Source organism: Impatiens glandulifera, chromosome 6 (genome assembly GCF_907164915.1).
Source record: "Impatiens glandulifera chromosome 6, dImpGla2.1, whole genome shotgun sequence".
Classification (NCBI taxonomy): Eukaryota; Viridiplantae; Streptophyta; class Magnoliopsida; order Ericales; family Balsaminaceae; genus Impatiens; species Impatiens glandulifera.
In genome coordinates this window covers 271,091-288,121 of record NC_061867.1, presented here as the reverse complement: position 1 = coordinate 288,121, position 17,031 = coordinate 271,091, and the positions used below count along the sequence as shown (strand labels likewise).

At 33.3% G+C, this 17,031-nt stretch overlaps 3 protein-coding genes across 4 annotated transcripts in view; 1 reads left to right on the top strand and 2 right to left on the bottom strand.

Moving 5' to 3' along the window:
* LOC124942740 (sufE-like protein 1, chloroplastic/mitochondrial) overlaps positions 1-2,110 on the bottom strand; it is a 68,726-nt gene extending 66,616 nt beyond the window's left edge. Inside the window, exon 1 of the mRNA XM_047483295.1 lies at positions 870-2,110. Coding sequence (XP_047339251.1) covers positions 902-2,029 — 1,128 coding nt within the window. The 5' untranslated portion in view covers positions 2,030-2,110 and the 3' untranslated portion in view covers positions 870-901. The remainder of the gene's footprint in view (positions 1-869) is intronic.
* A 4,266-nt stretch (positions 2,111-6,376) lies between these two features.
* On the bottom strand, positions 6,377-9,277 carry LOC124942288 (peptidyl-prolyl cis-trans isomerase FKBP16-1, chloroplastic). Of its 2 annotated transcripts, none has more exons than XM_047482763.1 (9): positions 9,139-9,277; positions 8,494-8,697; positions 8,332-8,366; positions 8,102-8,195; positions 7,540-7,600; positions 7,184-7,229; positions 6,893-6,963; positions 6,719-6,796; positions 6,377-6,560 (listed from the first exon to the last, which is right to left on the bottom strand). In XM_047482763.1, exons 1-8 carry the CDS (start codon positions 9,201-9,203, stop codon positions 6,719-6,721), a joined length of 654 nt encoding a protein of 217 aa, XP_047338719.1. In that variant the 5' UTR covers positions 9,204-9,277; the 3' UTR covers positions 6,377-6,560. The 2 variants fall into 2 exon arrangements, with proteins under 2 accessions (XP_047338719.1, XP_047338718.1); XM_047482762.1 differs by having other exon boundaries at positions 6,723-6,796.
* A 4,715-nt stretch (positions 9,278-13,992) lies between these two features.
* Positions 13,993-15,690, top strand: LOC124941784 (ER membrane protein complex subunit 8/9 homolog). The gene is made up of 5 exons (XM_047482134.1): positions 13,993-14,315; positions 14,419-14,565; positions 14,653-14,712; positions 15,130-15,299; positions 15,398-15,690. The coding sequence occupies exons 1-5, from the start codon at positions 14,097-14,099 to the stop codon at positions 15,429-15,431; spliced, it is 630 nt and encodes a 209-aa protein (XP_047338090.1). The 5' UTR covers positions 13,993-14,096; the 3' UTR covers positions 15,432-15,690.
* The last annotated feature ends 1,341 nt before the right edge of the window (positions 15,691-17,031 follow it).

Here is a 17,031-nt window from a genome sequence, read left to right as displayed (position 1 = left end):
TGGTCCAATAAAAAATCATTCGATTTGTTTTCCTTACACTTATACAATCACTGAGTCACACCCGGAATATCTTAGATTTATGAATACCATTACTATCCATTTATGCAAATGTATTTACACAGGAGTATTAATGTCCCCAATTTGCCAATAAAATACACAAGAGGTGACTCAAGACTTGACTCTAGCTTTGCACCATATGGATGTTTGGCTAACCAATTGAGACCTTTGATCATTTGGGAATATGAACATATGGAGGAGGTGAATATGAATAGTTAATCTTTTGTAGTCTAAATCCTAAACATCTATAGTAAGGCAATAAGATAGGCAAACTAAAGCTAGAAGTTCAGTCCAATTAATAATGTTCATGGAAATCAACTTGGGGGAGCTAGATAGGCTGGCTATTCATGGTGTAAAGTAAACCTCCCCTTCCCTTGTCTCCCATCATTCGAAATTTCGAATCATCAATCCCTTCGGTATTTTCTTGCTTCTCCATTCTTCTTTACCAATTCCAATATGTCATTTTCTCTCCTAACTTTCTGTCTTACATTTGTATTGTGTGTGAGTGTGAGTGTGTGTCTTATATCACGGACCAAAGATTTCATGTAAATAAGTTGATCATCTCAAACATTTACAGCTACCGGTAATCAGAAATGCAGCTAGCTATCAACAAAGTCAATAGGCAATCACAATATCTTTAAGTAAATCAGGAACTAGAACCAAATGAAAGTTAAAAGCTTTAATTGAATTAAGCTTTGTCAATAGTCATTAGGATTTGTCAGCAGAACACAAGACAGGCATATGACTATAGATAGAATTTATAAGTTAACCATGCAATTGACAAAAAATACAGAGCCTGAAAGAAAATGAACCTTGCTCTCATTCTTATTGTTGTAAACTATTATTATGACTCATCTGGTGTCTTGGCCACAATGGATAAAGCATGTAGGCCATTCTGCAATTCATCTTGCAACAGAGCATAGACCATTCTGTGCCTCTTAACCAAACTTTTCCCTTCAAACTCACTTGACACAACTCTCACATTGAAATGAGTCTCCCCACCAACCTGCCCTCTAACACCCGCGTGCCCCGCATGCTGATACGATATATCGTCGATTCCTAAATCAATTGGTTTCAATTCCTTCATCAATTTGTGCTTTATTCTCTCCCCTCTGCTCCCAAGCTTCACACCCGAATCTTCTTCTTCTTTATCATTCTCTTCCACCACCGAGGAGGAGGAGGAGGAGGAGGAGCCAGTTCCACCATTGTTATCTTCACCCCCTCCTCCTCCACTATTATTGGACTCAAATTGAGAAGAATCATCCCCAACCAAGTTTTGTTGACCGGAATTCTCATCACCCACTTCAGCTTCTTTGTCGGATTGCGCATAGAGCTGCAAAGCTTTCTTCTGCATCAGCTTCAACATATTCAAAAACCCATTATTTCTAGATGGAGTCAAGCTCTGCTGCAGCCCTAAAAGCGTCACGAAATCCGGCGAAACCCGCAAAATGTCTTCCACCGGCCGGCCGGACAGACCCTGCACCAAAAGGGCGGCTAGCCCTTTAGTGAGAACCGAATCGGAATCGGCCTCAAAGACTACGTTTTTGTGTGAGTCGAAAAAAGCCCTGACCCAGACCTGAGAAACGCAGCCTTGAACCTTATTCTCTATGGTTTTAAATTGATCATCAAGAGGGGCGAGATTTCGACCGTAGAATAAAAGCTGTTCGTACTTTGACTTGGGTTCTTGTACGGCTTGGAAGAGTCTAACTATTTCTTGAAGCTTGGGAGGGAGTTGTTGTTCTTCTTCTTGTTCTTGCAGTGGTTGAAGGTCGGGGGTTGGGGACGAAAAAGGAGGAGATAGTGAGAGTCTTTCCATTGAGATGGATCTGAAAATGGGAAATTTAGAGGCGTAAGATGATGATGATGATGTTGTAAATGAGAGAATTGGGGATTTAGGGGGAAGAAGAAGAGAGTGCAGAAGGAACTTGCAGGAGAAGAGGCGAAAAGTAGTACTAGTAGTAGGAATTGACATACTTCTCCCTCCCGATCTCTGACTGAATGACTCAGGACTATTTGATTGCCTGCCCTACCCCCTACCCTAGTTTCTTCTTCAAATTCTCTATTTCTGTCAAATTTTGCTAGAAAGAAAGAAAGAAAGAAAAAGATTGCATCATCAGATTCTTCATTTTATTTTGTAAGAGGTCAGAAGAAATAAAATAAAAAGTTTAGGGTATTATTGTTCAAACAATAACTTTTGTAAAAAATGTTAAAAAAAAGAAATACAAACTTGGATGAAGAAAGAAAGACAATAATCAAAAATTAGGTAAACAAAATCAGTTTACTTTCAAAAACACATACTTATATATTCATAATCTGTAAACTGTATTCTTCCTCATTTCTTTATTTCTCTCTTTCGACGCATTGTTTGTTAAGGTTTAGTGATTAGGGATTGAGTAGGTGAATGTCACCGTTGCGGCGGAATCCGGGTGCGTAACGCAGTTGCGTCAAGCAGGTGCGTCACGCAGGTGCGTCAAGCAGGTGCGTCAAGCAGGTGCGTCACGCATATGCCTCTTAAATCGTTCAATAGAAGAAGAATGATTGAATTACTACTAGTAGTACTGTTTCATTAGTCTATTTCATCATAATACTCCCATTTATAAAAGAAAAAAAAATTATACTTTTGTTTGTTTGTTTTAGCTTTGCAAGGGGATATTACTTTTTGGACCTCCTGAAATTGGGAAAACCCTTATTGCTAAGGCACTTGCAACTAAAGCAAGCACACAAGTTTTATCAACATAACTACCTCAACTTTATTATCAGAGGTAACTAACTGTTGAATTTAATTTTGTTTTGTTTCTATTGATTTCCCTTAATAGAAAGAAAACAACTACTGAACACTTGTGTTTACAAATGATGTTTGCAGTGGTTTGGTGAAAGTGTCAAGATATTCAAAATTTTCTTAGCTAAAACAGTCCATGGCGGAAGCAGAAAGACAACATGGCTAAAATTCTCTTGGCTAGTGTTTACGAATGATGAGGCATCTAACATGAACGAGCTTCGAAAATGGAATGAAAAGTATGGTCAAGGAGGAAGCAGGAAGATATCATCTTTTGACTTTGCTAATCAATCTGAATTGCTAGCTTCTTCTTAATAGATAGCAAAATATAACACTCTTTTTTATTTATTAGTCTTTCTTTTAGTTGAATTAATTTTTCTTTTGCAAGTAAAAATTGTTTAATTTTTTAACTATATGTTGATATATAACTCAAAAAACTTTTTATTAATAATAATCAGCATTTGAAGAAACAAGAACATTGCTTGAATTAATTTGGCATATTAATCTCCAATAAAACTCCAATCACTCTTTCCATAATTCATCTACAAGCCAAAGTCAAAGCCAAAATTACATGGATAAAATGGAAAGCCTTTTAGGGCTCATACATACATTCTTACATACATAATACATAACAACAGTGTCTAGGGAAGGTTTTCAGGAACTTCTCAGTTATCATCATCTCCTGTATCTTTCTGGGCTTTCGGGGTGGTACCGTTGCTGCCTTCTTGTCTTTCCTGTGCTACTGGACCCTAAACATATTCGTCTGCACAATTATTAAGTAAGAAATATCATTCATTTAAATGACCATTTGCATTTCAATCATTAAAATATCCTCCAATAGATAGATGTGTGCACCAACATCAATCTGATATGAAAAAGAGATAAGGGTTTTAAAAAGGGCAAATCACAAAATGAAATCCATTAGAAGTAGTAGTGTTCTAAACAACTCTAATAAAGACTTTTCATTTCTAAATAGAATTCTACATACAAACTCATTTTAGAGCTCATTACACACTCAAGTTCATACTATAATAAAGTGATTTTTTATCATTCTTCAGGTATGGTAATTAACATAGGTATGGTAATTAGCATACTTGAAGTTATAATAATTGCCATAATGCATCAGATTGCAATTGCAAGAGAAAATGCATTTTCCTATTTGTGTAAGAACATAGGATATCCTAACATTACTATTTGTGAGCTACTTCCAGGCCTTGTTTCTGCATTGTGAGGACGTAATGATGTCAATGCTGATTGGTTTGATGACAATGCTCTAAAGGCTGATGATGGCCTAGAATTTGAACCCCATGAACTTGGAACAGGTTCATGCCCTCTATCGCTAGCTGCAGTTGATGGTCGAGTACCACTACCACCATCACTTTTTGGAGACAATGCTAAGGAGTTCCATGCATTGCCCGTGGATCAATTTTCCCAGTTATTGGTCCCCCTGTATGAACAAATAAGCTACTTTCAACTCCTATAAAATTTTCAAGATAGGATAAGCAAATAAAGTACATTACAATGTAGCATGTGCAATCTTTTTAAATGCTTGTTTGTCTAGTTGTTTTATGAAGGATTTGAAGATTTATATGTATGAATGTATAAAGAAATTGATATCATACTCACTTGGGAACAATTTCAGCATTTGGGTCCAATCCATGATTTTCCAACCTAACAACAATGTTCAACAGTAATGTGAGACATCAAAATGAGAAATTTAATATTGGGCATGACTTATATTTGCAAAAGGATACAATGGAGAGTTGGAGACGTCATTCTTGAAATGTATTTCCGAGTTCATTCAAATAACAATGCAATATCCTAGAGCAAGTCACACAATTGAAACATCAAAAACAAAAGAGAATACTTTAAAGCAATGTTATACTATTTCAAGCAAGTAAACCAATCGGTATTGATTCAATAAAATTGTAAGCCTCCATGAAAACATCAAGTTTGATAACAATAAGCATATTATTATTATTCTTTCATTACACTGTACATCTACATATGGGAGGTAAGTGTATATTCAAAATAAAACAGCATGAAGTCGACTAGCAATGGCTTTCGAAACTAAGACTAATAACAAATTTATGCATATTTCTCTTAACATCAGACTCATCTACAGTTTGCCTATAATTCCAATAAACCCGATTCACAATCTATATAGTCCTAAATGTCAGCTAGTTTACTTGAAGAATTACTGCTTAATATATGAAGATCCAAAACAGTTTGTGCACCTCCCTTCTCAAAACTCTAAAGTTTTAACACTCTATGTAAACAATCAATTACAAAAAAAAAAATCAAAAGTCCTGCATAATTCTCAAAAAGGTAACAAAAGGAAGATCTAGAACATAACTGAAAAGATGCAACAGATCATAAAACACAAGATAAGTTATTTAGGGTACAATAACATGCCAAAATAACTTTCGAAATGATACAACAATGGTTACAAAAAAAAGGGGACGCAATAGGTTCCAAACCATAGATAGAGATTCCACATCTACAAGGAAATCAGAAGAAGCGTTAGGCAGAGAATGTGCTAACCAGATGAGACGCATCCTACTTGACGCACCTGCTTGACGCACCTGCGTGACGCACCTGCGTGACGCACCTGCGTGACGCACCTGCGTGACGCACCTGCGTGACGCACCTGCGTGACGCATCCTACGTGACGCATCCTACTTGACGCATCCAACCAACTAACCTGCATTCAACAAATCAGGGCGAATCAATGGCGTTTTGTAAAGGAAATCAACACAAACAATCATATGTAAACAAAATAAACACAAAATATAAACGAATATAGTGAAAAAATTTGCTTCGTTCGCCGTTGGAGCCGCAGTTCGCCGTTGGAAGTTCTTCGCAGCTCTAGACCATTGAATATAGTGGAATGGTCGACGGTGCCTCTTCGATTGGTTCTTCGGCGATGAAAAAGAAGAGAAAGTCTTCTCCGCCACCATTAGGGTTCACGGCGGAGCGGAGAAGACGGGGAAGAAAGGGGGTGGATGAGAGAGAAAATGAATCAAAAATGAAAAAAAATTATGACTTTATAGGGTTCAGGGTGCGTCACGCATCTGGAGGGTGCGTGACGCATGGGTATAATGGTCATTAAAAAATTTGGGGGTCACCAGCGCTATAAAAAACATGGGCCCGCACCAAACGCATTTAGCCCCTATTTTGGGGTCATTTCCTCAAATTTCCCCTTATATGACAACTTGATGATATTCTAAAAAATACATGTCATCTTATCAACAACAAGACAGTCTTATAGGTAATATAATTTATGCACAGTACTATTTTTCTATTTTTTTTTAAAATATCGGCTTTTATTAAAATAACGCAAAATGTGTTCAAAACGTTACATATTTTTCTTTTAAATTAAGCTTACCGCATTACATAAGATAAGATGAGAAGGTCAAGTAAATAACTAAAAATAGGGAACATGAGATGAGGTGATTGATGCAAAATAAACAAAGTAATGGAGTGGAAGGAAGGTGGTGATTCTTCTTTCTTTCTTTCTATTGTAATTGTTAAAAGCTTTTCTATTGAAGTTGTGACTACTATAGTAGCATTTATAGAAAAGGAAACACAATTGTTTATACAAAGTAGTATTGAAGATGTTTAGATGTGGGGGGAAGTTGACTCTATATTGCTTCACCAGAAGAAGAAGGAGGGTTCCTTCCTTCCTTTCTCCCTTCCTTCTATCTATTGTTGTGTTGAGCCCTTCCTGCAGCAGCAATATACATATTAACAATCAACCCAAAATAATATACATATTAATATATATGCTTTCTTGGATTCAATCAGCCCAAAATAATAAGACATGAAATTCTCATATATTTATTTAATACTACTATTACAGTTACTTAGTTGATCAATGCATACTCACAGTACTTTCAATAGCTGTACTTCAAATATCAAATCCTCACTTGTATGAGACAAAAGGCTGCGTCGAGGACCAAACTGCAATTATTATAATCAATCTATCTATCTATCTATCTTTATCTCTAGACTCAAAATTTTATCATCATACAACCAACATAAATAATCCATCCAAACCTCATCCGGAATTGGTTGCAATTTCTCATTTATGTACCCCACTGACGGAGGTATAAGAGCTCTTCTCTTGCCTGAAAATTAACAGCAAACTATCCTCAACTACTACAATGGCCTGGCATACCATTCTTTTTTTTTTAAATAAAATAAAATAATACACGAAGGTGTCATTAACACCATAGTAGAAAACAAAAGTCACATTTCCATAAAAACATAATGTCCTTCAATGCGCACCTAGCATAGCATTCTTAATATTGGATTTTGCTTATTTAACTCTTGCTGATTTATTATTACCTCCAATCTTCATGCCCACCAATACTTCCATTAGTCCCTTTATTATCTGTGAAATGTAATTGTCATTAAATAATGGAAGATTTATTGTTTTCAGAAACTGTCATTTCTCGAGCTTTCAATAATCAAGAGAAACAATATTCAGCTAATGAAGCAATAAAGCTAAAAAGCATGTTGATTATCAAAGATACTAGTTCTATTATCTTCTCTTCTCTTCAGAACCTTTCATAGAATTACAAAATATAAAATCCACATAGCTATTAATGCTAGTCAAATCTTATACAGCATATAAATTATACTCTTTTCCAGTGAAAGAGATGTCTTCAGTTTATGATATTGAGTATAAATATAGAATAAACCTTATTCTCATCCAAAGTTAGTATAACAGGATTGCTTTCACCACTGAACTGATCTACAGTGCTGCAAGAAAATGAAAAAAAAAAAAAAAAAAAAAGCGGTTAGATTGTGATGAAAGAGTAATATAATAGAGGGAAGAGCTTAAGAAAAGAAAGGATTAAAGGATTTCTTCTTCACACGTTTCAATTCGATTAGGAAAAAGGGGCATTGGCAACGGCTGGGACTATAATAGGACTCTAGGTGGGTGGATTATTACCTCTGTTCTTTTTCTGTCTCTTTCAGTTTTTGTAATGCAGAACGCTCCTTGCGTTCCACTTATTCCTATATATAAAAGTTGACCTTTTGTTCAAAAAAAAAGAAAGAGTAATATAGAGCTTTTAACACCTATATTGAGGAGGATACATGACCACTAGGCCAAGGGCCTCGACCTCAGCCTCAGGCATACAACAAGTTTTACACTTGTAAAAGTATTAGACAAAAAGGCCAGTTCCAGCATCCCCAAGAACAACCTCCAGAATTATAAGAGAAATGAAAAAACTCGCTATCTGAAGAAGAGGGACAAACCTATGCACGAAATATCCGTTAGATCGCCTACACACATAATTCAATTCTACCAGATCTCCTCCACGGGCTTCAAGCCCTTCTCCTTTAACTATATCTTCACAAGAGAAGCAGAAAAAAAAAAAAAAAAAATCAAACTTGATATATAATTGGGGTAAAATAAAACAGAGGCATAAAAATAAAAAGAACATTCCTAGGAAAACGATGCAACCAACATTGACAAGTTGTTTTACCTTGTAATCTCACACCACTGTCCAGCTTCATGGTCCTGGGCACTTCAAAATTCACATTGGAGTTCAGAGACAAAATCAATTATTTGCTAATTGTAGTATAGAAAAGCATTTAGTACTTGTTGACGAGATTTAAAAAGAAAATGAAGAGAAAAAAAACATTACCGGATTACTTTTGCCTGGTCATTCTCTGGTGATGGAGCACCAAGAACCGGAGAGAGATTCAGAAGAAAGGGGGTGATAGCCAGAAACCCCAGAAAAGACCTTCTTGGAATATTTACTGCTGGCACTGGCAGGCAAGGTGGTACGGAACCCATGTACTTGGTAAAGGTAATCTTGTTTTGGAAATTGTTGGTGGCATGGCTGGTTCTATTTGCAAGGGAAAAACATGTTCATTAGCTAGATAGCTAGCTAGGTGGTACAAAGCTGATGATCAATTAGAGTTGAATTTGCTTAGTAATTAAACTTGTAGGATTCCTAGATCTCGGTAAGAAATGAGGTCAATCATATTTTTTAAAGAAGAAAGGCATACAACCTGTTTGTTGGTAGTCAAAAGTAACACCACAATACAATATATATTATGGATGCTAAGAAAATCATCAGTTCAATAAATAAGAGTACATACATACATACATGCATATATTATCTATCAATGGAAACTACAGCAGCAATATTAGATAGAAAACAACAACAACTATCTAATTCTAACCAAACTAAGAAGATAGATCGATATCGATCGATCATCAACTCGACTAAGAAGATCACTTGGGCTACATACATACATACATACATACATTCTTAGAACCTTACCTAACAAATGACTTATCACATGCCGCTCCACCGGAAACTTGCCATAACACTACTTTTCCTTCCATTTCCAGAAACAAAGAAAGAACCCAGCAATCAGATTTTTATTTTTTTCTTATTTATTTATTCCTCTTCCCACTCCACCCAAGAGATATTTATTTTCCTTTTCTATTTTCTATTTGAATTTTCTCCTCCTCAAAAATCATTTTATTTTATTATAAAATTCATAATAACTTCATTGTTAATATATATATATATATATATTAAAAAAAAGAGTAATTTTAATTTGATTTCTTCTTTTTGTTTAAATAATAATTTTTTAGCTTTTCAAATAGGTTTAATTCATAATTTTATTATTATTTTACCATTAAAAGAAGTTGAAACAGTTGAATAACTCATTATCTCTCATTAAAATTTGTTATTTTGTATTGTTCTTTTTTTTTAAATTATTTTTTAATTTTTATAATGTTTTTTTCTTTAAGCTTAATCGATTATATTTATATTATTTTGCATTAACCATTATTTAATTTTTCAAATGTAATTTACAAACAAAATTATATGTTAGTCATGAAAAAAAATATATATATATATATATAAATAATTAAATAAAATTTAGATGTCAAATAATAACAGCACCTTACAATTTACAAAAGATTCATACATTCCAATCCTTTCAACCCATCCCAAGTGTCTTTTAATCATTTTTTTTATAATTAAATTATATTCAACTTATTTCTAGCTATATTAAGTTCACAAAACTAAAATGAAAATATGATAAACTAAAATAAGAAATAAAATATGATAAATATATATAGTTATCCATAGCTTTTTTTTTATTATTTTCGGCCAAATCTTTTTTCGTTTTTTTTGCTTAATACATATATATTTTATTGAAAAAAATTACACTCATAAATGTTTACTTTTACAAGTACATGAGTTGAACTTGGGATATTTTTAAATTTATTAGTATTTATCAATTATATATCACAATGTTAAAAAGGAATATTTATTAAACGGCAAATTTGACGAACTAACCCTCGTAATAGGGTTATTTCCAAATTTAGCATAGGCCATATAATTTTTTCAAATATAACTTTTTGCCCATGGGAAAAGACTCTTTTGCTTCTCAATTAAAAAATAACATTTTCTTTTTCCTTCCCTTTCCGTTTTCCCTCTCTCTCCTCTTTTCATATTTCCGAAAACAAAGCAACCATCATCATCTTCTTCTTCTCCTCTCCCCCGACGACGAAGCCGAAAGAACCAACGAAGCCACCATCATCATCTTCTTCTTCTTCTCCTCTCCCCCAACGATGAAGCCGAAGTAACCAACGAAGCAACGAACGAACGAAGCCACATTGAAGGTGAGTTTTTCCCTTTTTTGTCGTTTACCTTCCATGCATGCTGAAATGTAAGAATGGTTTAGGGTTTATTGTTTAGGTTTAGGTTTATGTTTATTGGCTGACTGAATCATTTTGAGTTTAAAATGCATATTTCGAAGGTTGTTGCAGGCTGTCGCAGGCGAATGCGCATCTGTCGCCTGCGACAGATGCGCATTCGCCTGCGACAGATGTCTTATTTGTTTTAAAGAAGTGGTATTTGTTTTCATTAGTCTGACATAAGGTTTTTTTTGCAGATGACACCAACCAAAAGCAAAACCAAATCTGTTATTGAGAATTTTTCTGGCTGTGTTTCATGGAAATCCACTTGTACTTGCTTTTTAAAGACGAAAGAAAAGTTGGTTTGGTTTTGTTGTCATGAAAACCTCACCAAATGATGCTCAAATCCTCAGTTTAGCATAAACAATAACAATTTTATTTCCATTTTCTTAATGTCACCACCACATTTTCAATTATGCTTGGATTGCATGTTCTTGAAACATTTTTTTTTTTTTTTTTGCTAGAACACGTCCTTTAAACTAGTAAGGTAAATGCTTATGCTTATTTCAATCCAAAATTATATACCAAAACAATAACTTGCATTACAAATCCCTTTTCTTGATGAGACTATTGTTGGTTGCTCCTGATCATAGGAAAACGACTTGAATCCGGAGTTTAATCTAGATTTGGACTAGAAAAATTGATAAATTTTATTACGAAACACTTATCTCCGTTCACTCATAAATAGAATATTTATGATGCTAATAGAGCGATAATGCTACCAAGTCTTTGAAGTAAAAACACTGAAAAAAATAAGATACAAGTGAAAGAAAAGTGACATTTTTCCATCCACAAACTAAAAGTACAAAATGTCACTACTTACATTCATTTCCCTAGCAGCCTATACCATCTCCCTCCAAATTACTATGGGGTCTTTCTTTTCCTCTTATCAAAATTCATTCTAAGACAGGTCATTTTCTGTACAAAACTCATAAACAGCTACCATAACTACCTACTAGATACAATCTCCTTTCACCCACAAAGCTTGCTTGATCCACAATCTGTAACAAACTGAATCCCAGTTTTTCTCACATATTGAGATGCCTACTAATTAGCATTATAGCATCCCAAACAACTATAAGAAGTCAAGTAATGAGCAGTTTCTCTACGATGGATCTCTAGGATCAGTATCCTTCAACTGAGAGAGTATTTTAAGTGATCGGTATTGCAACCGGACATTCTCTCCACTATCTACAATCTTCAGCAAATACCTGCAGTACAGAGAAAGAAGGTTTACAAACAATTTTCATGGAGACTCAGCCTTGGCTAGAATCAATAATTAAAGAGCAAATCTAAACATTTTCAACAAATGCCACAGAATGAAGGATGGATATTAGTCCCGATTGTCGGAAACTGTTCACTAACAGAAAATTTGAAAATGATACATAATTGTCTACTCATTTATCATTTCCAGCAGAACTGCATTTTACATTAGAAAATACAGGTTAAATGATCTTCTTTGTACTACTACAAGCATGAGAATAAAAAGTTATTTTGCAAGCTACATAACTGCATCACGCATTTAAATTTACTCGCATCAAAACTCAACAACTGCGCATCTGTCGCAGGGGAATGCGCATTCGCCTGCGACAGCCTGCAACAACCTTCGACATATGCATTTTAAACCTAAAACGATTCAGTCAGCCAATCAACCTAAACCTAAACCTAAACAATAAACCCAAAACCATTATTACATTTCAGCATGCATGGAAGGTAAACGACAGAAAAAGGGAAAAACTCACCTTCAATGTTGCTTCGTTCGTTCGTTCGTTCCTTCGTTGGTTACTTCAACTTCATCGTCGAGGGAGAGGAGAAGAAAAAGATGATGATGATGGTGGCTTCGTTCTGAGTTGCTTCGTTGGTTTTTTCGGCTTCGTCGTCGGGGGAGAGGAGAAGAAGAAGATGATGATGGTGGCTTCGTTCTGAGTTGCTTCGTTGGTTCTTTCGGCTTCGTCGTCGGGGGAGAGGAGAAGAAGAAGAAGATGATGATGGTGGCTTCGTTGGTTCCTTCAGCTTCGTCGTCGGGGGAGAGGAGAAGAAGAAGATGATGATGGTTGCTTTGTTTCGGAAATATGAAAAGAGGAGAGAGAGGGAAAACGAAAAAGAAAGGAAAAAGAAAATGTTATTTTTTAATTGAGGGGCAAAAGAGTCTTTTTCCCATGGGCAAAAGGTTAAATTTGAAAAAATTATCTGGCCTATGCTAAATTTGGAAATAACCCTATTATGAGGGTTATTTCGTCAAATTTCCCTATTAAACTATATAAATAATAATTGAAATGCAAATATATATATATATATATATATATATATATATATATATATATATATATATTAAAATACAAATAATCAAATTTATAAAAAATAATTATATTTAAATTATATATTACAATATAAATAATCTAATTTATAAAAATAATAATTTAAAATATATATCAAAATATAAATAATTTAGTTTATATAAATAATAATTTAAAATATATATCAAAATATAAATGATTTAATTTTATATATAATGAATTTTAAATGTAAAAAGAATAAATAAATAAATAAAAAAAAGCTGAGTTTGAATACTAAACCAAATTAGTTTGAAATGAATGAACAAACTAGGTTAGTTTGGGAAAGTGAACGCCAAACAAAGTTACTTGACTCAGCCTAGTACCTAGTAAACAAAGTCAATTTTTTTTTTTTAAATTTATATAATTATTAATTAAATATATATATTTATTAATTAAATATATATTTTTTTCTTTATCTCTTTCCTTAATTTTTTTTTTTTGTAATATTTTTGTAATTTTTTTTATATATATTTTAATATAAAAAATGAAATTAATAGTCATGTTTATTTATTTATTATTATTTTTATAATCTTGATTATTATTATTTTTTTTGGTGTCTTTGAATTTGATATTTTTTTGTGTGTTAAATAGTTGTTTTTATTGTTGAAGGGATAACTTATTATGATATCTAAATATTAACTTCTTAAAGGGATAGAATGATTTTAGAATAATATTTTAACTCAAAAATATATAGTTGAAAAAATTAAAATTAAAACAATCAAATATCAACTTATAAATAGATAGAATGAAAAAAAAGATAAATGAAAAAAATAATAATTAATTAATAAAAAATATAAAAAGAATTAATTAATTAATTATAAAAATGAGAAAGAGAGAAAAAATAATATTTAATTAATAAATAAAAATTAACTGTATTTACTTAAAGACTAAATAAGCCCATTTTTTATAATATATATGTTTGAACTAATTAAGCAGTTTTACAAATTTATACAACTAATTTTTTATTTTTTCAATTTATTATTATTATTATTTGTTTTTGATAGAAGGGGAGAAATGAATATAATTAGTTATAAAAAAATAATAATAAATTCAACGCCTAAAGACTAAGCCGGGTTCTCATCTCAATCTCAATCCCTCTTCCTCCCTGTTGGTGCCTTTTTCTTTCTAATTTGCGCCGGCAAGCTGCTGTACTGTGATTCGATTCAATTCAATTCAATTCGATTCTATAATGGGATCCGGAGAAGTACGTTATGTGATCGCACAGAACGCGTACATCAAGCTCATCCTCCATGCCATCAAGCACAAGACCTCGGCCGTCAACGGTATACTCCTTGGCCGCTTCTCCAGTAGCAGCGACACCGACCCTCTTGTGGAGATTACCGACTCTGTCCCCCTATTCCACTCTCAGATCGGCCTCCTCCCTCCCCTCGAAATCGCATTGAATATGGTTTGGAATTCTCTCTCTTTCTTTCTTTCTTTCTTTCAATGCTCTATACTCGTCATATATTCTATTCTCAGACTCACTGTTTCCTCCCTCTTATCGGAATTAGACAGAAGAGTTCTACTCCGCTCAAGGACTCAGTATTGTCGGTTACTTCCATGCTAACGAGAGATTCGATGATTTCGAGCTAAGTAATGTTGCCAAGAACATTGGGGATCAGATACATCGCTACTTCCCCCAATCTGCCCTGCTTCTGGTAACTCGCTATATCATTTGAAAAATTGTCTGCCTTTTACCGCTTGTTTCTCTCTAGTGTTTATTATTATGATTTGGGTGTTTCCAGTTGGATAATAAAAAGCTTGAAGCTTTGCCAAAAAGCAAGGAAAGAAGCCCTGTGATGCAGGTGAGTTTTTATTGTCCTCCTAGGGTTTATGTTTTGGGTATTATTATATATTAGCTTTTTTGTTCCATCAATTCTTGAGATTTAAAATTGAGCTCTGTTATTTGGGTGCAATCTCAGTTGTGTAAGAGCAATTATATCATAATAGTAGAGAATCAACTAACTTGTAACTATGTATGTACAACAATTTTGAGCCTCAATTTACAGACCTTGATGCCCTTAGTCCTCATGATTGATTTAACAAAATGGGATTAAATTGGTTAATAGTAGATAGGCGAAGAAGAAGATGATATTTGATCTCATCTAGTACGCCAGAAGATAGTTTATGCATGTGTGAAGAGTTCATTCTTTTCATTTACTGAACAAATACAATCAATCATAATACACTCAAGGAGGATGTACTTTTATATTCTTCACCAGCTTTATTCAAGAGATGCTTCAAGGTGGAAGTTGCTGGGATCTGGTGATGGTAGCAGCAGCAGATTCACCACAAAGGAACCAACAGCAAACATATTACTATTGGATTACATTTCATCAGAAAAGTGGAATGATATAGTTGACTTTGATGATCACCTGGATGATATCAGCAAGTAAGTAGTAGTAGTAGTAGTAGTAAATTCCATTCCATTATTGTTTTACTTTGATTTCTTCTTCAGATCTCACAGCTCTGACTGACTTTCTCTTGCAGGGATTGGGTGAATGCAGACTTGTTCTCCAAGTAATTTCTTGTAAGCTGTTGTTGGTTATAAACTGTCTCGTTTCAGTTGCCACTGCTTGATATGGGGGGGATTTCCATATTTAAGACAGACAGACAGACTTTACTTTTGGTGTAACTTAATTAGACTTTATTATATTTTTATCTATTCTGTGGCAATTCATTCCTTGGTAGTTTTGTTGAAGAAATTAGCCAAGCTGCTGGAACTGTAACTTGAGATCTCATTTGGTGGTAAGAGATAATGTTGAGCACTTTTGTTTTCTCCACCTAAAATTCTCACCAATCATCATAGAAATAGAATTGCTGCACCTAACATGTCTTTAAATTTAAATTAGGGTGGAATGAATGAATGAATGTCTATGTATGTATGTATGTATGGCTCCGATTCCTCCTCGGTGGATAAAATCTATACTATTTGTTGGTCCTTGCTGCTTTAGAGCTTAGTATATAAGTCTATGTGTATGTCTAGTCTAATTAGTCTAGTGGGTCGCTGCCTCTGCTATCAGCATTCTATCGGTTGTAAATGTTGCTGCTGGATTAGTTTGGTTTTCCGCCCTTCTTCTTCTTCTTCTCTTCTTATGAAAAATGAATTGCAAAAGTTCATCTTCTTCTCTTATGAAGGATCAGTAAGTATACACACTACTTGTCTATAGTATAGAATATTAGATAGATAGATAGATTTTGCAATTGGTTTTGTGCAGCTTTCATCTCAATGCCAAAGTTGATAGAAATTAATTCGGAGAAGGAGGACAATGTTATTAGAGCTTGTTTGATCTGAGGTATTTATTTGGTTATATAAATCTTCTTTGAAGAAAAAATAGGTTATTTTATTTTTTAATTAATTAAATTATTATATATGTAATATTTATATTTTATAAAAACAAAGTAATTTGGTTGTTAAGTATGAGTTTATTATAATAAATTCGGATTATAATTATAATAATAATAACAATAAAGTAATTTGGTTTGATTTTGAGGAGATTATATATTTTTTTTTATGATAAAACAACAAAATGACTAATAATATTATTATTTTTTTGATTAATAAATTAAATAAATAAAATAAAATTTAATTATGATTTGATATAATTGTTATAAAGAAATACAAGAAGAAAGATAATAAAGGATACTAGTGAGATAAAATTGTGTATACATGAATATAAATATTAAAATATGAGAAATGATTAGGTGAGGGAATGACTTGACATAATCTTATTTGTTGAAAAAATCAAATAATTTCTCTCTTTCCTCCCACTTTTACATTTTCCAACAAGGAAGGTGATGTCAAGTCATTCACTCACCAATTTCCCTCCCTCTATCCCTTCTCTTAAAATATTTTATTTTTATAAAATTTAAATATAAAAAAATATGATAGTAATTTAATAAATAAAAATAAATCTATATTTTTGAATAGTAAAAAAAAAAACGAAAAACAAAGGAGCTGAATCCGGTTCATTAATTAATTGTAGGAAGTTAGCCAGCCTAATTAATAGCAAATTAATTAATTAATTAGAGAACCACGTCAGGTGTACTCCGTGGCAAGATGTTATTGGTCCTGTCATGATGTTTGTTTAGCTAGCTCTGAGCGGAAACTAAAAACGACGACG

Bases quoted from the DNA above. Each gene is read 5' to 3' on its own strand.
- LOC124941784 (XM_047482134.1), top strand. From the start codon at position 14,097: ATGGGATCCGGAGAAGTACGTTATGTGATCGCACAGAACGCGTACATC. The intron at 14,316-14,418 runs GTTTGGAATTCT...TATCGGAATTAG, and splicing joins TCGAAATCGCATTGAATATG to ACAGAAGAGTTCTACTCCGC. The intron at 14,566-14,652 runs GTAACTCGCTAT...GGGTGTTTCCAG, and splicing joins CCCAATCTGCCCTGCTTCTG to TTGGATAATAAAAAGCTTGA.
- LOC124942288 (XM_047482762.1), bottom strand. From the start codon at position 9,203: ATGGAAGGAAAAGTAGTGTTATGGCAAGTTTCCGGTGGAGCGGCATGT. The intron at 8,367-8,493 runs GTAATGTTTTTT...TGAAGTGCCCAG, and splicing joins GACCAGGCAAAAGTAATCCG to GACCATGAAGCTGGACAGTG. The intron at 6,964-7,183 runs GTAATAATAAAT...GTTAATTTTCAG, and splicing joins GGTGGGCATGAAGATTGGAG to GCAAGAGAAGAGCTCTTATA.